The 27935-nt window shown below is 34.4% G+C and overlaps 1 protein-coding gene across 1 annotated transcript; it reads left to right on the top strand.

Moving 5' to 3' along the window:
- The first annotated feature begins 379 nt into the window (after positions 1–379).
- On the top strand, positions 380–27935 carry LOC148272753 (dnaJ homolog subfamily C member 11-like). The gene is made up of 13 exons (XM_088239607.1): positions 380–533; positions 1039–1210; positions 2438–2519; positions 4872–4985; positions 8087–8214; positions 9166–9357; positions 11200–11407; positions 14554–14670; positions 16452–16643; positions 17925–18058; positions 23908–24041; positions 25280–25409; positions 27184–27935. The coding sequence occupies exons 1-13, from the start codon at positions 462–464 to the stop codon at positions 27204–27206; spliced, it is 1698 nt and encodes a 565-aa protein (XP_088095733.1). The 5' UTR covers positions 380–461; the 3' UTR covers positions 27207–27935.

The raw sequence follows: 27935 nt of genomic DNA, 5'->3' as shown, positions 1-27935 counted from the left end.
TCGAGATTGTGCAAAAATCGTGAAAAACAGAAATACAAAAAATAGGAATGAAATAAAACAGTTGGTAAGCGATCAAACCAAAACGATCCGTGTGGAACATAGGTTTAAATTGAACTACGTATCAAATATATAAGTGAAATGATCTTATTCTCAAAACATAAATTCGATTAAAAGTTGTCAATAAAAAAAAGTTCTTACACGTTTTTTTCTTCTTGTACGCGTTTTTTTTTTTTTAAACCCCTGTTACCCGATTAAGTACTGTCATTAATATTTTCATAGAGTATTAATGAATTATTTATAGGTATGGTTTTGAAAATAACTGCGGTTTCAAGTGCAAGGCAAATCCGCAAGTTGCCTGCTGTAGTCTATGATCGTCTGGTTGCGGCTCTGCGGCTGTCTTCTTCTCTGGTTTTCTTGCGAGTTCTCTAGTAATCTGTGGTTGGCTCCGGCGAAAAGAGATCATGATGGGTGATGAATTAGACCAATTATTAATAGAAGAGGATTATTACGCTTTTCTCAATGTATCACGAACAGTAAGTATACACTTAAGGCTTTTAAAATATATTTACGGTGTTCGTGTTATTTGTTATGTGTTTTTTTCGGAATGTATGAATGTAACCTTCCTTCACTATCGGCGTGTTTCTTTAAGTATATTTTCTTTTAAAAGTTCAATGTATTGTGCTTAAATACAGTTGTTTATGCGATACAGCTACAACGGTTTTATTTTGCAATGTATGCACACGTATTTATTTTTATTTCATAATGTTTATGTCAGATTACACAACGTCGCTTTAGTTAGTTTTTGTCCAACAAACCATATTTAACGAAATTGGGTTCAGTGTAGAGGAGTTCTGAGAAAGCCTTAAGTTGTGGTTATGCCTATTTCGTAAAAAATCTTGAAAGCTCTGTTTCTGCTGATTTGTGTTTTGGTCTGTTGGATCAAAACGAACTAAAACGACGACAAGCTAAATGTAAGTTTTATAAACCACAGAGTTAACGAATTAAATACAATATATACATGTATAATTTTGCTCTAAGGCATCAAATGAAGAAATCAACAATGCGTATAGAAGACTTTCGCTCATATATCACCCAGATAAACATTTGGACCCAACGAGAAAGAAATGGGCTGAGATTATATTTAACAAGACAAAAAAAGCTTATGAAGTCTTAACTGATGCCCATAAAAGAGCAATTTACGATTCTCTCGGTGAGTAAAGATATTTTGTAAATATTACTCAAATTAATCCAATTTAAATTGAATTTTAAAAAAAATTAACTCATTGAATCATATACTGAACCAAATTAAGAGACAGTTGTAAATCAGCTTGTAAAATTCCTAATATTATCACCTTAAATAATGTATTATGTAATATGCAGTTTATTTCAATGGATTAATGAAAACGCCGTAATTTCTCGATTATAAAATGAACCCTTATTTTTAGAGATGAAAAAAAATGCTGTTTTAAATAGAGGCTTTGCTATAAACAGACAAGATCGTACAATCATAAGAAAGGGATTTGAAAATATGCATAATATTTATATATTATCACCATCAGAGTCTGAAATTTCTTCAAATTCAGTGTCCGGATTTTTCTGCATCACTTTTGACAAGTCACTGTCTGCCTATTCTCACAAAATGTCATTGAACGAGTCCTGCAACTGTTTCCGTGCTCTTCTGCATACATGAGAACTTTTGCTTTCATTGAAGCATTACATATATAATGTGGTGTTCTTGCTGACATTTTTAACGGTAATTAAGGACAAATTGGCAAAACCAGCGTAAATTATGACATAATTTACCTGCATAAAATAATACATTCATCCGTAGACGCACCAAACTTAACTAGGAAAATGTTTTTTTCTGCACCAAGTTTTTTTTTCTTTTTCAGAAATCATCCTTTGTAGGATGAATTACCAATAAAATAATATAATTTTTTTGCCAATATTTAAATTCAATATGGGTTACCACTCACTCCTACCAATAATTCAATAAACGTTTATTCATTTATTCCTAGTGGATGGGGGTTGGATATATTTGAGGAATCAAGACAGTCATTTAAAATAAATTGTTAACTGTCATTATGGGTTAATTTGTGTTTGTAGCCAACTATATTGTATTGCTATACTTTCCATAAATACTTTATCTTCTGTATTGGGAACTTGTGGGCTTTATTCCTGTTTTCCTGATCATGTAGGATTTTTATTTTTTTTTTCAAGTTGTATTTAGACAAAAATTAAAGCAATCGTAAAATGCCATAGATTATAAGACGCACCCTGAATTTAGAGACACGAGAATAAGAAAAAAACAAGTATCTTATACTCGAGGAAATATGGTATTATATTTTACTGAACATTCTTCATAAATTCATTATTTTCATGTGGATTCTCGTAGGTAATGATGTTCTTTTCTAAATTTGATTGAATAATTCCATAGGAACTAAGGGTTTAGAAACCGAGGGCTGGGAGATTGTCCAGAGAACTAAAACGCCAATGGAAATTCGGGAAGAATATGAGAGGTTAGTTGGTTCTAAGTATTTTATTTTGGTTGTGTCTGATCAGGAGGATGAATGGTGATGGTGATGATGATGTACATGTTTGATCAGTGGTAAAAGTTACATATTACTTTGATTAATGACCATTAGTAAAAGTAATTTAAAAGTTCAGTTATATTTGATGCCAATTTTTACCAAAGTTAAAAGTTATCAAGGTTAATGGAGTTCCAAAATTATATAATTCTGTTTTCTATGGAATTATGTTTTCCAATTTTGCCATTTTCTCTCCGACTTTTTCGACTTTTTTCGACTCCCTCACAACTGTCAAATAGTGATGCCAACACTACGATTTTCTACTGATTTTCATGGAAATCTTCTTAGTTTTGATAATGTAACAAGTAATAAGAATATTATTGATATTCCAATAGCCGAAATATGTAAAAATTTCAAATCCAAATTTGAAAAAAGGAAACCAATTAATTTTTTTGGCAAAAAGGACCTAAATGTCTTTCTACCACCCTCCGCTGATGATCTACTATTTTTTACCTACCGTTACCGTATTTCACCTGATGTGTGTTGGTAACGCTGCTATCAAAAGATTCTATTCAAAGGCAATGCTGATTGCGTGTTGCATTGTTGATGCAAAAAACATTTAAATTAAGATGCAAAATTAAATCAAAGGCAAATCTAGGACTAGATTACAAATGGGAGATGAGGTTGTGATGCAACCGTAGTGGCGGAATCAGAAGATGATTTACAACGTATGTTCCACAAGTTTCATCTAGCTTTGCAGAAATTCAACATGTGTATCTCAGTCAGTAAAATAAAAAGCTTAACAATATCTAAGCGCCCTAAGAAATGCAAACTGATGATAGATGATAAGACAGTGGAACAGGTCATGTCTTTTAAGTATTTAGATGTTGAAATCTCGAGCCACAGCGACCCATACTCGTATAGAAGTGAGGGAACAAACTTGTAAATCCTACGCAATATCTGGATGCTTGAGAAATATTGTGTGGCAAAATAAACACCTGCGGATTGAAAGCGAGGTCTGGATATACAAAACGTGTGTCAGACCAATCATGACATATGCATTAGAGACGAGGGCAGATATGGTTAGAAGAAAAGATCGACTCGGAACGTCGGAGATGAAAGTACTGCGGGCAATAGTTATGGAAATAATAAAAGGAAAGGTTATGGCCTCCGTATTTTGGGATGCACATGAAGTCATATTCATTGACTATCTTGAAAAAACTAAATCCATAACTGGCACATATTATTCATCATTATTGGGTCGTTTGAAAATTGAAATTGCTGAAAAACTGCCACCTTTGAAGAAGAAAAAAAAATATCTTTCATCACGACAATGTGCCTGCTCATTCATGGTTAATTGCGCAAGCAAAATTGTACAAAATCGTGTTTGAAACAGGTTCCTCAGCCACCGTATTCGCCAGACCTGGCCCCCAGCGACTTTTACCTGTTTCTGAACCTGAAGAGATGGCTCACCGGTAAGCGATTTTACTCAATTGAGGAACTCATAGCTGAAACTGAGCCCTATTTTAAAGAGTTTCCGAAGGATTACTTTTCAGATGGAATAAAAAAGTTAGAAAATCGTTGGACTCGGTGTATCGACTTAAAAGGAATGTTGAAAAACATAACTGAATTTAGCCCAAAAGATGTATTCTTTTTTCACTTATTCCAAAATTGTTTATCCACCTAGTAGAATATATATTATATTACTTGAAATAATTAACAATGTCATAGAAGTTTTCGCTTCGGCACTTACATTCACTTTCTATATTATAAATGTTTCAACATTTAAAATTACATCCAAATAATTTTAAATAGCGGATTTAGTTTTTTGAGTAGCTAATGCAAGAGTTCAGTGCTACAGGAAATCGGATATAAAAAATGTTTTCTTGCATGTGGTAAAAATTACAGCATTCAATTGTACCTCGAAGTTTCTCAAAAATATATGAAAAAATTCATACAAATGAACTACTACATCAACCAAACAATTACTGCGTTGTTGTGTTGTGATAGATTTACGGTTTTCGGGTAGCCATTTTTTTTCTCAACCAGCACTACTCATTACGACGAGTAATTACAGAAGTTTATCGAATCATATCAATGTTTATACAATCCATAAATATAAATAAAAAACTGGTTTAGTTTGATGGTCTATTGGCAAGTAAAAAAATATAACAAAACCACCGAACTTTCTCATTTTCAGTCTAGTTTTGCCATAACTCTTATGATAGATCTCTAGGCAGAGAGCCAACATGGTGCTCAGTGGTTCCTTACAGTTTTTTTAAAACACTTCTTATTCATACTCCTTTCATTGTTATGCTCCTAACTTTTTTTATTTTTTTTTAGATTGGCACGCGAAAGAGAAGAGCGTAATTTACAGCGCAGTACAAACCCAAGAGGGACAACTACGGTTTCAATAAATGCTACGGAATTATTTAGTCAATATGATGATGAATATGAGTAAGTTTTAGTTTGTAATACCTTTAAAAAAAAAAGTAAAAGCATATTCTTATTATCATTTTCATTACGAACATTATTTGCACTTTCATCAGCAGGGAAGCTGAAATTCCACAAAAATAATTAAAACTATGTAACGAAAATGTTATCTATTCTATATATATAAAAGGCAATGTTCGAATGGTTTTCCTCGATGGACTTGATAACTATAGGACCGATTAACGTGCGGTTTTCAGATAAATGTACATCTTTGCCATGAGAAGGTTTATAGCTCATAAAATTTTTAATTTATTAAGTAAAAAAAAAGTTAGGAGAAACATGCCGATACAGAAAATTTTATTCTTATACTTTGTCTAAAAAAGGAACAAAATCGGTTCAGTTTTGAGGTTTAGAAAACGGGACAATAAAACGTCAATTTTGTCTATTCTAACAAAAGGTCTGAAATGCAGTTGTCTTTTTCTCACAGTATCGGGGAGGCATCTGCAAGACAGTGACAGGAAAACAATGTTCGAATACATTTTTATCGAAATTCTCTCATCATAATTTATATAAATTGAAATACAATAATCATAATTTATCCGTACATATCTAATCTGGACTAAATACAATAGTTGATATAAAAAACAAACAAAACAAAACCATCACGCCGTTTCTCCGTAAGTTTTTTGTTTACAATATTCAATGTCTCAGAAAAGCCATTTTATTAGGTTTGTTTTGAATTAAATCATACCAATCAACCTAACACACACCACGATCCATGCATTTATTTTAATGTTGATAATGCCATTTATAGAAATTAAAACGACCCGTATTTTTGTCTATGCTTTTTTCCCCCTCTCCTCCTTGACGCCAATAGTAGAATGGGGCGACATTTGAATCGTAAGGTGACTTCTATCAGCAAATATACCAACCATATTTTTCTCAATAACTTGGAAACTTCTGACAATTTTAGCGGTTTTTTTTCTTCTATATATTGTAATACCAAATACGCTTTAAATGCAAATTTTATATAACTTTGTTTCAAGTAAGATTCCAAAAAATTAGAAGTGGAACTGTGAAGCTGTTTTTTTTTTAACTCTGCGATAGACTAAAGTGTTGGTTTTCAAAATATTTATTTGATGATAAAATAAATTTTGTGTATCATTGAGTGTCTATTAATACGATTGTTTGCGTATATTTTTTTTAACGAATAATAAGAAGTTTTCTAAAATGAACTGAAATTGATAAATTTTTTTGACATCTGTGTTTTGCAAGCGACACGATTCGAAGTTATCAATAAAAATTTTGAGACAGGTCCTACAAAAAACGATTTACTCAAATACTAGAAAAAGTTCTTATAAATATTCAGGCTGCTTCCAACCATTGCAAAATATGTTTTGGAACCCTATACAATGGATAATAAAAAGTTAAACATCCTTAAAAGCATTTTAGCCAGTATTTTCAGAACAGAAGGAAATTTTTTTAAATCAAGCGATAGTAAAATGTGGTGTCTGGGGATTTACCCTCGACACTGAATTTAAGAATATAAATAAAACATATTATGACTCATATGAACAAGTTTCAATAAATTTACTAATTATTTTCTCCTAATATATTTTCTTTTAAAAAAGAGCGAAATAAATGTGAGACTTAGTCCTCGAACGGTAACGGTGAAGTGATTCATCCAGTAAATTGGAAAGTTGTGACGAAATGCTTGTAGAAGAACCTCATACACTTCAATTGCAGTGCTTGTGAAATCTTGGGAAATTAATCAATTCAGTATCCATTGAAAATAATTTATGTTTGTAAACATTGAAATACAAACTTTTTTAATTTACAAAAAAATAACACTCCAAATTTTTTGCAATATGAATTTCATTCGAATGCAACCCTGGAAAATCTATGAAAACATGTATACGCTTCTAATTTTTTTTCCATTTAATATATTGAGGATGTTATTAATAACTAATAATTGTCAACCTTGAGTACGCGAATTAGAAAATTTTGCAAAAAACCGCACGTAAATCTGTCAAGCCATTTTCGAGTTTTTGCGAGACACAACACGGCGAGTAATTTTTATACATATAGATACGAACCCATAGCAACAATTTATTTAACATTACATACCAACTTGAATTTTATTGAACACAAATGATATTTTACACTTCTGAAAAATTATTAATATTAATTACCATTGCTTTCGAAATGTCATATCAGACAGAACTCATCAAATGCATTTACCAAAAAGCGCCTTCAAATCATTCTATGTCGAAATATTAACTTAATCCGAATAAACTTTTCGTATTAATTTCTCGAGAAACTATTCCGAATTCATGTTTCGATTGTCTCGAAAAACCTCTCAAAATGTAAAGTCTGAATTCATATCTCGATTGTCTCGAAATCCATTCCGAATTAATGTTTCGATTGTCTCGAAATGTAAAGTCTGAATTCATATTTCAATTGTCTCGAAATCCATTCCGAATTAATGTTTCGATTGTCTCGAAATGTAAAGTCTAAATTCATATCTCGATTGTCTTGAAATCCATTCCGAATTAATGTTTCGATTGTCTCGAAATGTAAAGAAATGGCGGCCTCCGTGGTGTAATGGTCAAGGCGCTTGACTCACGCATGGAAGGTTCCGGGTTCGATTCCCGGTGAGAACACAAAAAATAAAAAAATGTGATTTTTCTCAAGCCTGGGTGTTCTGTGATGTAATTCACCACAGTTATTGGGCATCTTGGCCTGTTGTGGTGCAAAAAATAAATAAATAAATAAATAAAGTCTAAATTCATATCTCGATTGTCTTGAAATCCATTCCGAATTAATGTTTCGATTGTCTCGAAATGTAAAGTCCGAATTCATATCTCGATTGTCTCAGAAAACCATTTCGAATGAACTCACTCGAGATATCTGGATTATTTTTCCGATTTGTACGAGTGAACTCGATTTATTGTAAGCATTTTGAAATGTCTCGATCTTTTAAATAATCGAGTATTTCGATTATTTTAATTCGATTATTCCCACCATTGCAATAGATACATAATAAGAGTTTTAATGGCAGACAAAACTCCTACATTTTTAATTTTTGGAATTATGTACTATGAAATTAATGTGTTTTTTTTTAGCATTGAAGATAGCAGATTTCCATCCATCGAAGTATCAAGCATCAATGTTTCACATTCTGTTGAAGCACCTCTAACGTCTAAGGATACTGTAACACTTTCATGTAATATATTGGCACAAAATGGCACAGGTAACTTATAATTTTATTATGTCATCATCATTCCCTTATCCAATGCCAATCCCAATGATGTATAGGCACTGCATTGGTACTTAAAAAGCGGCGTATTTCGGTCATTTGTTAAATACATAAATGCAACAGTTTTGTGCTTCAGTGGGGTGATTACAATCTGAAGATTATGAAGCACGATTTTTCACGCATTTTGATGATGTTTAACGTCACACTGAAGGTATTATTTAAGATAAGTTCTGCCGATACTCTATTAAACCTGTTTATTTGAGTTTTGACAGTTTGAGAAGTTATAGACATCGATAGCTATTGAGGGATCCCATATACCACAGTATGCTTATCTACACCCTGGAAATGAGAAAAATCATGTTCAAGCAAGCACTTCTTGCCTTTGTTGCTGCTTTTCATTTGTATTTCCAATTGTTTTACATCTGCTACTTTTTATCACAAAATCCTGTTAAAAATGTAAAAGATGAATAAGTACATTCTAATTTTACTTTTAGGGTGGTGTAAAGTTTGGCAGTTACGCTAGCACCACTTCATTGGTATACTGATAAAACCCTTTAAATCACGAAATTTGAGAAAACATGTTAAAATGCAGTTCTATGTCATTTTTCAAACTTAAATAACTTAATCTTCTAAAGTTTAATTTCAAAGTTAGCATGTGTAAAAACCCACTCAAAATACAATCATCACCAGATAAGAATGCCTACGTTCACACAGTGTTACCATATTCTTATCTGGTGACGACAAAACTTTAAAAAAAGAAGTTTTCTGGTGAAAACCATTAATTCTATTAACCAGATATTTTAAGTCTTAACTATTGAAACAATTTAAAGGAACTAAGATGGTTTCAAGCGTGTGTATTATGTCCAAAATATGAATAATGAAGACCGGAAAAGACTTGTTACGTCACACATACAAACACATTTTTCATGTTACTTTTTTTTACAGGTTCAGGTTCAATAAATGTCGCCAGCCGCCGTGTAACATCAGAGAAGGGCTGGGGAGAACTAGAAGTTGGAGTTGGCAATGGACCCGTGGTTAGCCTCAAAGCGTTCCGTACCATGACCAAGTCGATATTCTTAACTGGAGCTGGGGTACTGCAGTTTTCAAGCAGAGGAATAAGGCCAAGTTTTGTTTCAAGTAAAGATCCAGATTTATAGTAAACCTAAATGTCCCTTGCAAGAACATTTTTGAGATGGGAATATAGAAGTCTAGATAGTAACATAGTTTATGACCTTGTTTTTGGTTGGTTTATATATGACAAGCTGAATCCGCAATGCTCTGCTATTGCTATTACATACTTGTGCTATTACATACTTATGTATTAAATGAACACAATCAAAAGATTGATATCAATTATTGTATTCAGTCCTAATTAAAGCGTGTAAAAACCTTTCGGATAAACGTAAAAAATATGGTTTATGATTGAATTTTAAAAGTTTAAATAATTCATTTTCAAATATTGAATTTAAGTAGGTTCCTAGGTACTTGTTTATGGTTAAATTCCAAAAATGTAAATAATTCATTTTCAAATATAGAATTCTTTTTGCAAATGTCAAACTCTGCTCTACTTACCAACAGTGGTGCATTTTGTGTAAGAATCCGCTTTTCAAAAATGTATCAAATGTCAGTTCAAATTATTTAAGCATTACTGAAATTCCATTAAAAAAAGTTAATATGTAGAAATTAAAAAATTGTAAAAATTAAATGTGAGCCATATGCATCCATATATCTGTGGCTTGGGTCCAGAAGGGCCAATGTCAGATTTCGTATTTTTCTTGTCATCATTTGTTAGAGGGTTGATGTCAATTAAAAAACTTTTACATTTAACTATTTTTACACATGTGTTGTAATGTTTTTTATTTATATTTTTGTTATCAAAAAGTTCATTATAACACCACAAAATGGCAAAATAATTACTCCTGTAATACTACGAATTTAAAGGGGAAAACTAAAATTTTAACAACAAATCAATTATTCTTCCAAATTAATTTAATATCCCTCAAAATAGGCTCCTTCTGAAGTGATACGTTTTTTCCAATGAACAATTTAGTCATCCATGCACATTCTGTAGGCATACTCCTGAATCGCCTTGAGTTCCCTCTGTGAATATTTATTCTGTCTTTAGCCAAGTCAAAGCAAGTTCCACGAAGCGGTAATTTAAGTTTAGGAAATATAAAAAAGTCGCAGGGAGCCAAGTGAAGAGAATACGGGGGGGTTGTTCGTTGACATTTGTTGAGACAGATCCCTTGCGGGGTCGCTAGTAGGTAGCTTTGGCGGCCGCAATCCTGAAGCAGGCAGCCGGCTTGCTAGGCCGGTATCGCTCTGTCGCCGGGAACGGCGGGTGTGTTCCGGGAAAGTAGCCAAGGGTCCAAATTATCCGAGGTCCAAAATCCAATCCAAGTACGCACTTGAGTACAACCAAACAAAGCATTGATGTAGAGTATAGTTGTGCCAACTTAGCAAAAAAAAAATCATCTAAAAAATCATTTACACGGGCCTTTTAAATTACTCTGTCCTGGTATTTATTTGACAGAACATATACACCAAGATTTGCTTGTCGCATTTATATCCAAAAGACGACTAAAACTGGGGTTTCGACACAGTTAAAAAAAAAAAAAATTACATCTGCATTACATCTTCCCTTTTGCTGCTTTTACAGATTCCTCAACACATTTTACTTAATAGTCCTTCCAGTTTTCAAGAGGAATTTTACATTTATTCATAATATTTAACATAATATGTGGAGACACAAAAATTTGCTGAATGCTACTAAGGGCAAGTTTCTTTCTTCTTGATGTATTTGAGTAGAATAGATAGGTGTTGCCAAAAGAAATATTATTCCATCAAGAAACAATATTCGGGCGATACATTCAATGTTTTGAAACTGTGGAAAACCGGAATCCGGCGTATCAAATATATTGTCGATAAACATATTCCTTTTCCATGTATGATATATTTTTAATTGTAATTTTCCAAAAGCTATGGCGATGCAGCTGGATGGCAGTTCAGTGGGTTACCTCACTTACCGCGGAGGGGCGAACTCTTCAATGACCACCTCCTTGGTCAGGGACACTGAAAATTACCATGGAAATTTATCTCTTCAGTTTGGCGTTCCACATTCCTACGTAACTGCTTGCTACACTAGGAAAATGCTACAAGGAGAACTAAAACTACGAGTCTGTCTCAAGTATGTGATTTATTAAATATAATTGTGTTTATTAAACTATCAGTTACTTCATTTAATCACTTGTAGCATAATTTTCTAAAGAATTGTCGCCTGAAAGTACCCTCTATGAATGTGCTGACCCCTAAACTGATTCCAAGAAATGTCTGTTTTAGTTTCTAAAACCAACATTCCCTGGGAAAATATTGGACCACTTATACAAGTATATCGTCTATGTAAGTTCTATAACTGTATAAGGACAGCACAGCATGTTCGAGGGTAAATGGTCATTCACATTGTGGTATGGCATTCCTAAAGAAGTCAAACGGATGTGTAATGCCACCGTGGTTGTTCAATGTATACATCAATGACTGTATGAAAGAGCTGAAAGATTTAATAATATTGAAATATCACTTTTTTTTTTACAGTTTTAAATTAATGGGGGTCTATGAAATACTGTTGAGTGAAAAAAAAATCTACTTATTAGTGGCATAAAAAATACTTTTAAATTTACAATTTTGAATTCCTGCAAAAACAGCTCATTGCATTGACCACACACCCCTAATATGTCATGATTCAGTTAAATTTTGAACTTTGTGGCCATTGTGTATTATATTTAAATTGAACATCGTCACAATTGTCAAGGCCAAACATGAAAACATTTCTCTACAATACCACATTGATTTTGAAAATACAATTAATTTTTCTAAATCCGTTTCACATATTTTTATTGGTATTCGTAGTATGTGATATTTCCCTATTTTCGCTTGAAAGTTCTCTTTACAAATGTACTGACTCCCAAGAAATGTCTTTTTTAGTTCCTAAAATCAACATGCCTTGGGAAAATATTGAACAGCGTATGTATTATATTTATGGTGAAATAAATGGTGCAATATGTTGGACGGGATTCAAACACAGATATATTGTCTTTTAATTTGATTTTTTATTGAAAATTGTAATTAAAATAATTGAATAGTTTCATCAGTATGTGCCGATCAGCATTAACAAAAAAAAGAAAGTTTTTAAACAGTAATCTTTAAAAACCAAAAGTACTCAGTGAAAAAACATGGTTTTAAGACATGTTATTTTAGTTGTTAGGCTCTCCTGGAAATATTATTTTTTGTTAAGACTATTTTATGGAATGTGCGATAAATTGTATATCCTTAAATTTAAACCTTATATGTTGTTTTGTTAGTGTACTTGAAATATGATGATATATTTTTTTATGTTAATAGAGCTGTAACCTTCTCATATGCTTGCGATAACATTCCATCCAGGAGTCGATTCCTAGCAAGTTCGACATGAAATATTTGTTTTGAAGGTGTTTTTACATTGCAGTATTTTTTTTTCCCTGGAACATGCGCTTGATGCATAAGACTGATCACTTTACCTTCATGTAACAGATAATCGAGATGCGCTGCGTTTGGTGTATCATTGCGGTGCCCTATGCACAGTCTGATATATAAACTATCTTCATATGTATTTTTTTGGTGATGCAGTTAATAATTGTGTATCATTTGGATGTTTTTCTCACGAACTTCATTTGCAAATGATTGTAAAAACAAATGTTTTTTATGTATCATGCGCCCATGTCTGCGATTTTATTTTTAACTAATCTTTTCTGAAACTGAGCCTTGCCTTTTTATCTATGGGGTTTATCGTTATTTAATATTTAAATTTGTGTATTTAATATTAAATTAATGACTATAACTGCCATTAATTAACTAATTATTGTGTCATAATAAATATCAACTATTATAGTCATTATTAGTCATTTTACATAAGAATCATATTATACATCATTTTCAAACTATTTTAACGCAATATAACTGCGAATTGTTCAAAGTCACATTAGAATCTCTGGTTTTAATTGCCTCATATATTAGATACTAATGATATAATGATTCTAGAAATAAAATGATGTACAGCAAAAGTTTACATGTACTAGGTGGATAAAAAATGTTTAGAATAAGTGAAACACTTCAAGGCAAATACTTTAGGATTGTTCAACATAATATCATGACTTTTATCTTTTCGGCGACCAGATCGTTCAGCGCCATCGGTGCTTGCACGGCCACAACAAAAACCACTTTTGACTCATCTTTATCGACTGTGCAGAGTCTGAATAATTCTTATCTAGCTTGGCTTTGGTCTCAGTTATCGTTATCTTGCGTAAATAATAATGTTTACTCAAAACTCGAAATGCAGATTTTTCCATTAAAAAAAGAATAGAGGTTGGTTGCTTCTCACTACTGTAACTTGTAAATGCTTAGAGAAAAATGGCTGAAATTTCATGCTTTTTATGATTGGTTCACATTAGTGCATACTAACGCCATCTCTTAGATTATTACAAACTTTTTTATCCATCTAGTACTAATAAATGATCTTTTAAAAGATACACGATTCCAATTTTAGTTACAAATAAATAATTAAGGATTGTTTGTTCTTTGAATGATTAAATGCAGACTTTTTTGAGCACATTCTGTCCTGTTATCCTTATTTGCTTTGAATATTACTCAAGGTCAGGTGGGGTAAGAGTGTCATGGCAGGTTATCTCTTTATATAGTAATATAGATATCATCTCCTTTAATACAAATAACTAGAGTTACCGCCAATGAAATTTGTACCTCAAATAATTCAAATGAGCAAGAAAAGGGACATTCGTTCTAATTCAGAGCAAGAGTGTAAAACAAAAGTACTGTCAAAAATTATTCCTCTTTAAAAAAAAAAAAAAACGATAGTTATAAATCTTTGTTTTGATTCTGGAACAACCCATCTCTCTGTTTGACCGACTGAGCAAATAGGCCCTTAATTCTATAGATTTTAATAGATGATCTTTTGTTTCTCTTGCCCCACCTGACCTTATATAAAATAAATTGTCTATTAAGCGATCAAAATAATATCCATATATATGTACATATGTTTGCACTTCAACAAACTTCTATGGTAGAGCCTAACAAACCTGTTTTGGCATACAGTTAGTTTTAGTAAGAAAATACATCAACAAGCATATATGTTGCCAGTTTCTGTGACTTTCTGTGTAAGTCTGACTCTTGCCTTATTCCTCAGGTCTAATGGATTTTCAATTGTTGCTCATTTTGTAACTGCGGTATTTCTTACATTTTTAAAACCACAAATGAAAGTATTGTATACAAAGTATTTCATTTCAGAATTGGAACTTTTGGATATTTAGTTGAATATGGGGCTGAGAAAAGAATTTCAGAACACAGTAACTTATCTGGAGCTGTTTCTTTGGGTATACCCACTGGCGTTATTCTAAAACTCAAGTAAGTTTCCTTTTTAAGTACAGGTATGTGAAAGTAAAATGATTTTATCGAAAAGCTTTATGCATAGATGATAGACATACTTTGTATTTATTTTATTTATTTATTATGTACTAGAACACAATATAAAAATAATGTAAATGAATGCCTCGACACGGGTTATGCCCACTGAGGTGTTCATATATAGGGTTTTTCAATTGGCGCGGGTAGATTTTGACGGCCTGTGGTGGCCATTTTGTTTTGACATCTGTCAAATATTTTTTGTTATTCAGTTACTTATGCCAAATCACCATGGCAAGTTACACAATTGAACAGCACATTCAAATGATGAAATTTCATTATCAAAATTAGTGTTCGTTAGTGCAAGCGTTGCGCGCACTGCGCCCATTTTACGGTAGACGTGGTGGCCCTTCACAGTCAACTCTTCAACGTTTGGTGACCAAATTTGAGACAACTGGTTCGGTAATCAATCAGCCAACACCCGTACGTTCAAGAAACGCAAGATCCGCCGAGAACATCGCCGCTGTCCGTGAAAGTGTACAGCAGAACCCGAGGTAGTCGATTCCTCGCCGTGCACAAGAACTCGGCCTTTCACAGACTTCAACTTGGTCGTCTTCAAATATTGCGTCGGTACTTAGGCCTACACCCGTACAAGATCCAACTGACCCAGGAGCTCAAATGACAATAGAAAATGCCGTTTGTTCACTGACTGGTCTTTGAATCGTTTGGTAGACGACCCCAATTTTTGCCAAAAAATAATTTTTAACGAAGAGGTGCACTTTTCGATAAATGGCTGTGTTAACAAGCAAAATAGCCGTATATGGGACGACACCACGCGAGGTTCACCATGTGATAATGCATCCTCAAAAAGTTATCGTTTGAGGTGGATTTTGGGCCGGCAGCACCATTGGTCCGTACTTTTTCGAAAACAACGTCGGTGAGGCGGTCACTGTCAACGGCAAGCGCTACAGAACGATGATAACCAATTTCTTATGGCCCAAATTTAACCATATGGACCTAGAATGTGGTTTCAGCAGGACAACACTATGTGCCAAACAGCAAACGCCACAATTGACATTCTGCATGAACGATTTGAGGGTAAGGTTATCTCTCGCAGGGGTGATCTGAATTAGCCACCAAGGTCATGCGATTTGACCCCGCTAGACTTTTTCTCGTGGGGTTTCTTGAAGTTACAGGTCTATGGAAATAACCCACAGTCAACTGATGCCCTAAAGGTGAACATAACACAGGCCATCGCTCAAGTTCAGCCGGATCTACGCGGAAGAGTCATTGAAAATTGGACCACTCGGATCTGTGCCACCGTAAGAAGCCGAGGCAGGCATTTAAACGATGTCATATTTGACACTTACTGGCACATGGGCCTTTCAAATAAAAAAAATAATTTGTTAATACCTCACACACAAATTGTTTTATTTCATTTCAACATCTACTCGCTCTTATTGAAGAACCCTTAAGAATAATTATTACTTATTAGGAACAGAAAAAGCCCTTTAGAAAAGAAAAACTTTTATGTGAAATAAAGAAAAACATAAATAAATTGAAAACAGAAGATTCTATTATAAGTATATATTATGCTGTTAATAAATATCACCGATTGCCCCTGAAATAATACTTTCTCTAAAATTTAAAAATGACATCTTATGCATTTTTTCATAGTCAAAATTTAAAAAAAAAAAAATTTATCCTTTATACAAATTGATGTATTTAATTAGTATGTTTAAAAACATTATTTAGTACTAACATTGTCTTTTTTTGAATTTCAGATTAACCCGTGGATCCCAAACCTTCATATGCCCTATACATATTTGCGAAGATGTTTTATTATCGCCAATATTTTATGCTACAATTATTCCTTCATTGTTGTGCCTAATTATTAAGACGGTCATTATTGATCCAATAAATCGCGAAAATGAATTGCGTGAAATTGAAAAAATAAGAGAGACTAACAAAGCAAGGTATGGCAATCAATTATGTATGTAGGTTAACTTGATATCAACATTTTAGAAGAAATTATTTTTTAATCACATTATTATTTTATTTTGACATAATTATGGATGAATTTCATAAAACTCGTTGAATTTCCGTTTTGAGCTCCGGAGTATCTGTGGTTTATTTGCACACACTTTTCAATTTAGAAACCCCCAAAGAAAAAAGTCCAGATGTGTCAGATCACACAATCTCGGTGGCCAGTTAACTTCTCCCTGCTGTGAAATAACGTCTGCAATAACTGCATTATTTTTGCCGCAGTATGGAACAAAAAACTTGTTGAACAAAATGTCATCAACGTCAATTTCATTTAACTCAGGCCACAAAAAGTTAGTTAACATGTCACGATAACGAAGACCATTGACTGTAACTGCATTGCCAGGTGCATTCTCAAAAAAATACCGGCCAATGATTCCTCCAGTCCAAAATATACACCACATGGTCACACGCGGTGGGTGCATAGACTTTTATGGATCACTCGTCGGTTTTCAGCCCCTCAAATTTGACAGTTCTGTTTATTGACGTACCCACCAAGTTAGAAGTGCGCCTCATCACTAAAGATGTTTTTTTGTAAAAATCACCATCGACTTGTTGATGCTCCATTATCCAAATGACGAATGTTTGGCGCTAAGCATGGTCTGTTGGCTTTAGATGTTGTTGACGTGTTAATTGAATCTTGTAAGTGTGCATGTGCAGGCTTTTGCTTCTGGAGACGTTTAATTGTTGACAACGATGACAAATCGAGGTGGATGGGAGTTCGTATACACTTTTTCTAACTGCCGAAATGTTTTCAAACGATCGACCCGTACAAAAACGGCCATCTGCTCTTACATCTTGAACGGAGCGGAGCTAACAGTTTTAAATTAATTAAATTCTCCATATCGGCTCGAGATAATGCATAATGATGACTGAAAAATGTGTGACATTTTTAAACCGTTTTAAACGTTTAAAGTTTTAAACCTCAAACTTTGCTGACGACATCTGCAAAATATCCGCGTTCCATGTTTGACACAACAAAAATTATTAAAAATGCAAGTAGGTTTTTGAGACACCTATTACTTTAGAAAATCAATGATAACTTCCTAAACACTAATTGTTTTTGTGTGCATTATTATTTCATCCCGTAAATTAAATTAGAAGTTCTGCGTGTTAATGATGCAATGAATGTTTTCAATCTGTTAAAAGGATCAAGCCTTAAATATAAGAAGATATTTTTTATTTTCACATAATTCTATGTATTTTTCCAACAGAATCAAAGAAATGCACCAGGAAGCTTTGAAATCAATTGAACTGATGCAGGAAATGAATCATCGTATTAAAACTGAAGAAGAAAAATCCAAAGGCTTGATAATTGTGCGGGCACTATATGGAAAACTTCCTGCGGGTAATGTGTTGTTTTGTTTTATCTTCATAATTTTAGTCCCTCATAAAATGTATCTACATGTCAAAAGGGGTGATGACTAGAAAGTATTTGACGAAACGTAGTGGAAACCTATCAGCCTCTAATAGGCAACAATACAATGTTCTCACTTAGTGATTTTTTATTTCAACATTTCTCTTTTTTCTATCTTTTGCATTGTTAAATATGTATAACAACTAGTTAACATTCAGTTTTAAAAACATCCCGATTCTTTCTTAAGTTATGATCCTAGGAGAGCGTTGCTGTCGTCTAACAGCTGCCATGTGGCGGCGGATGACGTCCTCATTGCGCTCATTGATTTGTACGTTGTCTGTACAAATCAATGAGCGCTGGTTTCTTAGAGAGCGTTGATTGTGAGCGGAATGTTAAACATCAGTGCCGCCATTTGCAGGACAGCTATCATAGCGATGCGAACAGTCTTCGAAGGGTTATTCTCGTGTAGTGAAAATTTTTACCCGTCTAATCTGTCAAAATGAATGCTATGATTGCGAAAAAATCATTATGCTTTAATTAATATGAAGAGCAAAGACAATAAAAAGCCTGGTAAAAACACAATTTGGGGAGAAGTATTAAGACAACATTTGAAATATGTACTTAAATGTAAATAACAATCAACTTACGAATAATAGAAAAAACTTTATTTGCTTCAAGAAAAAAAGCTTAGCATCTGGCATAGTATTGTTTTTATATTTCAAAATATTATCTTTCATAATATTATTTCTCAGGAATCCTAACCTATTTTTACAAAAATATAATATTTTTCTTTTAAAGTCGCATGTCAATCATAAAAATAATATATTATTATGTGTTCCGAATTGATTTCTGGAGTCCATATTATAAGAGAAGCGTTCAGTTTCTTTCCCGTAGTCTGTGGTTTCGTATCGTCTATTCCTGGGTCAATGTCTTAATCTATGGTCGCTCTGTCCCTTTCCGCCAATTTGGTATCCCGGTCATCCATGGATTTTGTTTTTTCCTAAAACGTCATTTTCCCAACCTATCAAGACGTTCGTTGATTTTGTCCGATCATTTCGAAAAAATGTCATATATTCCTGGGAAAAACAGCGTTAACATCGATAAAAACTTTTAAGGACGGTTATATTATTTAATTTAAATTACGAAAATTCCGCATTCTCACGTATAACGATCAGTAATCATCGTGTTTTAAGGTTTGTTTACAAAACACCATTTTAACAAGCACGGCTATCGTTTAAAAAACATTGTGAGAGTGTAATATTGTTAAGTGTTGACGCTTGAAGTTCCTGTCTTACTATAAAACTTTAAAATACGTGTACAAAAGATCTTCATCTACCCGGCATTGTCGCTTATTTACTTAAAAAATATTATTTTTCACCGTCGTAAACAAACGACGCCATCTTGAAAATCACCCGTTGTGTGTTTACTAACATCGCACGAGTGAATATTTTAAGTGTGACGGATAATTGTTCTATTTATGTGATGGATAACTCATTTACTAAGAATTTGGTGCTTCGAGTCAAATTTTGAAATATGTATTTCATGTAAATTTTATTTTCGTCTTAATTGTCGGTAAACATCGGTCGTCATTTTGAATACTTCGACCTCTTTAGTCTTCAGTACTAAGTTTATTCGACTTTTTAAATAAATCTGCAGACTTTTTGAGTTAACAATGAGTGATGCAGAAAATGTTCAACCTCACTCATTATCGCCGGTAGCTGGACCCTCTCGATGCAGCGAATCTCGAAAAAGATCTCTCAAATCGCCCGTTCCTTCAACGTCAGACACAGAGTCTCCCGAGCCGCGACAGCAAGAGCGGCTAAAAGTGTCGATGGACCCGAGAATAGACTATCTAGTCCAACAGATTGGAATTCTGACTGACACTGTATTCCAAAGTCAAACCGGCACCAATGTCGCAGCGCCAGGTGATACTTCTCCCGTAGAGTGGGAACTGCAAGAGGATGAAGATTTTCTCCAACAACCTCCCGGACTAGAGGAACACGTGGATGCTCAAGAAGAGCTGCAGCTGGATTTCCAGGAACCCAGCACGACAGTCAAGGAACCGGTCCATCCAATCAGGATTCGAGCATTGGAAAAGCTCCAACACTTCGACAGTGAAAACTGGGCCGGCGTGCGATATGCGGAGGTTCGGAAGAAATTTCTGGCAAAACCGTCGTTTGTTGAACTCAAAGTCAACGACGAGCTCAGACGCTGCGATGTCAGCTCTTCTACTCAAGCTTCACTTGAAAAGTCTTGCTGCTCTATCGCACGCCCTCCTCATACAGAAAGAGGAGTTTCAGTCAGGGCTCCAAGCACTGGTGAATTGGGCCGCCGACGAGAGCACGGCTCTTAACAAAAAGACTTTATTTGATAAGGTCAAATTTTAGTTTGCTCCCGACTCCGCATACCAAAGGGTTTCTGAGGACATTCTTCAGAAAAACACCTCCGGAATAACACCTTTTACCAGCAGCCACCGAACTAATTTTCAATCACTTCGGACAACCCGATATAGACCTGTTCGCTTCCAAAACCGCACACGTGACTTCAACATATGTTTCAAGAGATTGCACAGAATCGTGCGCAATTGTTCAGAACGCTTTCAGTCAGTGTTGGGATTACAATCTTGCCTGGATTTTTCCCCCGCCGAACTTAATACCACGAATCCTAGCACACCTGAACAAGGCAACCGGAACCTTTCTCCTTGCAGTCCCGAGGTGGCCGAGGGCGTTCTGGCGACCAGACTTAATACGCCGACCATTAGCACCGCCATTGAAAATAGCCAACTTGAAATCTGTACTAATCGACACATCAGCCAGCAAACCTCCACCCAAAATCCAAGAACTGGTAATAGAAGTATAGAAAATTGGGGGTGGGACAGCGTTTTGAACAGATGGAATCCAGAAGAGAAGAATTTACTTCTATCAGGATGGCGAACTTCGACACTAAATACTCATAAGCCAGCTTGGGACAGGTGGTGCCGCTGGGCATCAAAGAACAATTTCATAACTAACAAACCTTCTGCAAACCAGGTGGCCAGGTACTTGGCACAGTTGTTTATTGAGGAGAAATTGTCATATAATAGTATACTAGTGCATAAGTCAGCAATAGCAACGTTCTGTAACCCAACAGCTGAAGAAAGTCTTAGTTCAATTTTTTTGGTAAAACATACCCTGAAAGCGATAGCCATGGCAAAATCTACTCTTCCAAAATCTCCAATCTGGAATCCACAGATTGTAAAAGACTGGCTATGCAAAAATAGTCCTAAATTAAACTCCCTATACGAGATCTCGTGTAGAGTGGCAACACTATTACTGCTCTCATCAGGACGGAGAGTACACGACTTGACGTTACTAAATATCTCGGAAGGGAACCTGCAGGACGAAGGTACTTCCATTATCCTACATCCGTCTTTCGGATCAATGACAGACACCCGGTCACACCAGTAATCCAGCTGGAAACTTTTAGAATCACCGGAACCTAACATAAACCCGGTCTTTTGGATAAGAAAACTAGTAGAATTGTCAAAGGATCAGAGATCGGAAGTAGATAACCTCAAAAGCCTGTTTATAAGCACTAGGGGCCCCGTAAAAGCTGCTACAAGAACCATTATAGGAGGATGGATAAAGACCACACTGAAAATGGCTGGAGTGGAAGCTACTCCCGGCAGTACACGTTCAGTGGTCACATCCCTAAATTGGTTAGAAAACTACCCAATTGATAATTTATTAGAGAGAGGAAACTGGAAAACTGAAAATACCTTCAGAAAATATTATCAAAGAGAGTTGCTAAATCATTCAGTCTCAAAAGATTCCTCTCTAGCAAGCCTGTTTCAACCGGTTAATATAGAATAAAGGCGTCACCCGGTCACCAGGAGATAACAGACAGATCTCTCATAATTTGGACTCCAGAAATCAATTCAGAACACATAATATTGGAGTTTTACCTACCATTAAAACTCTTATTATGTTTATATTGATTTCTGGAGTCCAGGTAAGTGTAACACTTACCTGGTGCATTATGAGCTTTATGAAAAAACAAAATCCATGGATGACCGGGATACCAAATTGGCGGAAACGGACAGAGCGACCATAGATTAAGACATTGACCCAGGAATAGACAATACGAAACCACAGACATCGGGAAAGAAAATTAACGCTTCTCTCCCATAATATGGACTCCAGAAATCAATAGAAACATAATAATAAGAGTTTTAATGGTAGGTAAAACTCCAATATTTTTTTACTTGTGCTTATACATAAAAGTAGGATAAATGTTACCATAATATCGATACCCTAGTTCTGTAGGGAACAAACAAACAAACAAACCATCACGCCGTTTCCCCGTAAGAGTAGGCAGAGAGGATAGAACGCCACAACACTTTATCTTTGCATACAGATCTTGCTTCCTCTACATTCATACATCTTCTCATGCACGCGCGCCGATTATTCCGACTTTTGACATGTCCATCTTTAAGTATTTGTTGGATTTGGTCATGCCATGTCTTTCTCGGTCTTCCTCTATTTCTGCATCCATCAACATTCGCATTGTAAATATTCTTAGCCGTTCTCTCGCTGTCCATTCATTTGTCTACATGTCCAAACCAGCGCAGAGCTCCTTTCTTGATTTCGTCGATAATGCTTGTTTCAGCCTTACATAATGTACGGATCTCAACATTTGTGCATCTATCGTACATAGTTTTACCACACATTCGCCTGAGAGATCGCATTTCGACAGCATTCAGCCTACTTTCATCCCTGTTTTTCCAAGTCCATACTTTGCTCCCATACATCAGGGACGGGACCAGGACTCCGTTGTGAACTGCCAATTTTGCCTCTTGTGACAAGCATTTATTTGCCAAGGTCGATTTAAGTGCACCGTTCACTCTGTTCCCGGCACTCACCCTCCTTTCAATATCTTTCTCAGTCATTCCATCCCTAGTGAACATACTTCCCAGATACACAAATTCCTCTACTTGTTTTAGTTTAACTCCATTCACAGTGATTTCACATTTAGTCATACTTTCATTTCTTTCAAAAACCATCACATTCGATTTATCGACATTCATCAGCAAATCGCTTCTCTTGCATACATCGTAGACCTTTGTTACCAAGAATTGCAGTTCCTCTTTGTTATTAGCAAGGAGTACAGCATCGTTAGCATACAAAAGACAATTGACTTTTAAATCACCCATTTTTGCTCCCATTCTTAAGCCTTTCAGTTCTTTCATGCAGTTATCGATATACACGTTGAACAGCCATGGTGACATAACACATCCCTGCTTCACTCCTCAGCACAGCATGTGTCTGTAGGGAAATAACTCAAAATGAGGGATTTCCTTAAACTGGTTAAACTGCATTTGAAAATATATCACAAATAGGTCGATCCTATGCAAAAGTATTTCAAAGGCCCTATCGCTTAATATTAGACCCAACGTGTGAGTCATTTATCAACCTATCATGCCTACGTCATTGTTTGACACTTTGATATAAAACAAAGCAATCACACTCCTACTTATTTCTACCCAAACTTGTACATTCCATTGATAATCTTAGTTCTATAGAGAAACAATGAATTGTTTCTCTATAGAATTATGTTTTTTGGTCTTTTCCTCTTACCGGTTGCATTTATGGAAACCGATTTTTTGAGCAATCTACAAAACTCATTTGAAATTTTACCGACAGATTGCATTTTAGCGCATATTTTTGTCAGATAAGCCGTCACGTCCGCCAGATAACGACATCGCTTTTTCTAAGTTTACATCTGCAAACACTGTTACGATGGCTGTCTTACACAAATATTATTTATAGAATATTAAAATAAAATTAGTTTTCTAATTTTAGATTCTCAGCATCATTTAATAGATGAAGAAGATAATGGCAACTCCAGCCCACGCCATGTCGAAGTGATTGATGTTACTATTCCTTTACAATGTCTAGTCAAATCTTCCAAACTATCACTACAAGGATTATCTAAGGTATGTCCTCTTTGTATTTTGTTTTATTTAGGGACTGAAAAGTTCTACAACATCTAAATTACATTATGTTTATAGTACGTTCCTTTTATGGATTGAAAATGTGAAACTCACATCACATCTATTGCCAAAAAAGCCAAGTCAATAATTTACTCAATTAAAAAGGCATTCGAAAATAATACTCCAGATATTTCTTAAAATACACAATACTTATGTAAGACCTTTATTGAAGTATGGATATCAAGTATGGAGTCCCTACTTCACTAAAGACATCAAGCTACTGGAAAAACTCCAAAGATGTGTTGTGAAAAATCCCCAAATTCCGAAAAAGGATGCCTTACCACGGTAGATTAAAAGCCCTAGGACTTGCATCATTGGAAGAACGACGGAAGAGAGGGGACTAGATAGATACTATCAAGTCATACTCGATAATTACTACGATTGCCCCCTGCATGAGATCAATTAAATTCCAATACGAACTTAGGGGTCATAACCGGAAGCTTCATCTGCCCCAATTCCACCCCAATCCCAAGAAAAGCTCCCTTTCCAGCACGGTAGTTCCAGACTGGAATAAATTGCCAAGCCTAGTTGTCCATCCCATTTCGGACAGCCAGTTCAAAAACCGTTTGGATGCTCTTTTGAAGGAAGAACTTGGACAAAAAGAAGTACACGAGAAATAGGCGCATGTACAAAGGCTGCCTGCCTATAACCAATAATAATAATAAATAATATCAGGTTGTCAACATAAATCTTAAAATTCTCCCTTATGTGTTAATATCTCCCTGGAGAAGAGAACCTTAACCGTACATGTGTTCATTTTTACTGACTCTTTAATAACCAAATACAAATCTTTCTAATCAGCTGCCCCGGTCATCCCTTTTCCCACAAAAAATCAACTCTAGGTTTGGTAACATCTTCTTTTTTCCACATCCGCTCCTAAATGGAGCATGTGGACATCACCAGATTCCTCTAAGAGACCCTATTGCCAGCCAGCACTCTCGCCTCCTCCCACGTCGATCCAGCGCCCCTCAGTTCCGTCAAATAAAGTCGAAAGAAGAGGCAACTCGGGTTTAGGTGTCCAAGACAGGTTCACCGCTGCATCCTCGGTATCATGCTGCATTTTGTGTTTTTGATGTAAATTCCAGTGCTGATAAGATAAGAATAGAATCCAAGATTTACACTATAAACCCATATTTCTTATTTGTTTGTTAATTTGATTTAAACTGTGTTTTCCTTTTCAGTCACAATTACCTGGATTCTTTGATATCTGTCTTGGAGAACAAAAGCACCTGACAATCCAGTATACCTATCGTGATCAAATATACCTATGTACAATAGATGATACTGAGACATTATCATTACCAAAGCAAAGTAAGTGAAAAGTAGTTTAATATTCATATTTATTTATACATATGAAAACTAATTATTTATTCAAATAATTAAAATGAAATTACCAATTTTTATATAATTAAAATTAAATTAATAATTTTCAAATAAATAAATCTAAAATAATGTTTTTGATGTTAAAAAAAATACATTTATATTTATTCATGCATAGTTAGCCACTTAAATAGTATTTCAATGCAGTGTGTAAATTGAACCCTGTCACATCGGAAACCACGATGACTATTATAAGCAAAAGACATTTGGCATATGAAAAAGAAATTTAGAAGTGTTTCACAACTCAAAAACATGTTTAAAAAAAAACAGATGTTTACTTTTGCAAGGGAGAAACCATGAGTGGGAAGGGAGGAGCTGGATGTGCCGTCCCCCTCAGCTCGCTTTTCCCATTTGCCAAATTGTAGTAGTGAAGAATAAAAACCTTTTGTAGGATTTTACTCATTCACACTAATAAATTAAGTTTTTCTGGGTTATTATGCCGGGTGTCGATTACACTAATTGCTGCATTTTGGATGGCATTTCAGGTTCCATCATCAAAGTTGATGGACGCTGCGATGTAATCCTAAACATCGACTAAGAGCGCGAAAAACTCCGTCTTATTGATTTAAATTCTTTACTGTTTCAAGCACTCGTTAGCACATTTTTATTTAGCATTATTCTAACGATAAAGTGGAATGTAAGTGTTACGTTGATTTGATCACTGTGTTAGTAACATTGATCCAAATTGATTCGGAATTTCACCTTTTACTTTTACATTAATAGAATAATTATTTATTGGAATAAAACATTAGATACCTAGTTATAATTTTCTACATATGATAAAAATACAGAGTTTTGAAGCACATAGACACTTAGAAAAAATGCTTTCTAATGATTTACTTAAATATTTAAATTTTGGGGTCGGTTTCAATTATGTACATAGTTATAAATTAACAATGCTAGAAAGTAGGAATCAAATTGTTGTAGAGCTGGGTTTGAATCTAAAAGTGAGTCAGTTTTAACAATTCACGGAAAAATGGACAGAACTTTTTTAAAAATAAGTACTACACATTAACCTATTCCATGCGAGCGTCATCCTATGCTGACACCAAAAAACGTACCATTAACCGCGAGCGGCATCCTATGGTGACATTGATTAAGACACTGCCAACATATAGGACAAAAAAAATAAAAATTACTACCTCAAGACAAGATCTTTAAAGATATTTAAATTTATAAAGACTTACAAAAAAAAGTCCAAATCATTCCTCGAGTTTACAATACAACACAATCGGGACATTGGTGCATGCAAGTCATAGTTTGTGCTGTGTTGATAGAGGAACAGCACATTATCAAATTTGCTAGTTATAAAAAACGGGAAGACTTCAAAAATGATTTGTCAACAAAAATGATTTGTCACACATCAACCCTGATGATGGACGCTGTAACGCGATCCGAAACGTCGGTAGAGAGTACGAACGACACACGGCATAATAACCCAGAAAAACTTATTGTGCATCTTAACGGCCGTGAAAATCTAAGAAGTTTAATGATTTGTCAAGTTTGACACATACTTGAATGTGGATATGTCTCTTGGGTTGGAATAATAAAAATCATGCATGTGAAGTAGGCATAGACATAAATATGTTTTTAATACATTATGTCCTCTCTGTCTACCTATCTGGGGAATGGCGCTATTGTATGCTAATATGAGACATTTCATGGAATAATGTTTTTCTTGATTATTTAATTTTCTTTTTTTCAGAGCATCGAGTTGCTGATAAATGAGGCACAAGGAATACCAATTTTTTCAAGTAATAACGCTACAGGCTCAAACAGTTGGTGGTCTGATATTAATTATAAACATTATTACATTATACATATTACTGAAATTTAAAATTGATTATCAGTATGAAATGATATTTTTAGTTACATAATCGGCAAGTTAAAGAATATTTACTTACCGAAAAAAAATCACTAAATGTATGGCCATTTGTTGCATATGTACATGAAGTCCATAGATAATTGTTCCTTTATATGAAAATTTATCTTTAAAGTTCTTTGTTTTTGTAATTTTTTAAATTTGAATATCTCATTTTAAAAAAACCTTTGTTTAATGTGTTTTGACATATTTGTCTTGCGTCCTAAAGTCTTAATTCCAGAATGATGTAAACTCGAACTCATCAAAATCAATATATGTAAATGGCAATGCTTGTATCTGTGTCCTCAATAGAAATAATAACTACTGGGGGCCGATTTACATGCATTTTTTTGGAAAATGACAAGCTTTGGCTTGGGCATATTTATAGCTCTAAAATCCTTTATCTCTTAAGTAGAGAAAAGGTTAGGAGCATAAATGTTTTAGTCATCATTTACCGGAGCTGCATTTGACGAGAATGCATGTACTTAAAAATTTAAGGTATCTTTTTTTTTTGCATTGTTTTTTAATGTTTACAATGTTTTTTTGTGGATCCCAATGATATCCTTTTCTTAAATTATAATTTTATTTTCTACCCA

This window comes from Micrasema longulum, unplaced genomic scaffold, assembly GCF_059751315.1.
Source record: "Micrasema longulum isolate JH-2025_06_02 unplaced genomic scaffold, ASM5975131v1 h1tg002197l, whole genome shotgun sequence".
NCBI lineage: Eukaryota > Metazoa > Arthropoda > Insecta > Trichoptera > Brachycentridae > Micrasema > Micrasema longulum.
This window is presented reverse-complemented; position numbering and strand designations above follow the sequence as displayed.

What these genes read in the sequence shown, in the direction of transcription:
- LOC148272753 (XM_088239607.1), top strand. Translation starts at nt 462, where the DNA reads ATGATGGGTGATGAATTAGACCAATTATTAATAGAAGAGGATTATTAC. An exon ending in AAACTACGAGTCTGTCTCAA is followed by an intron (nt 11,408 to 14,553) that starts GTATGTGATTTA and finishes ATTTCATTTCAG; the next exon opens with AATTGGAACTTTTGGATATT. An exon ending in GGCGTTATTCTAAAACTCAA is followed by an intron (nt 14,671 to 16,451) that starts GTAAGTTTCCTT and finishes TTTGAATTTCAG; the next exon opens with ATTAACCCGTGGATCCCAAA.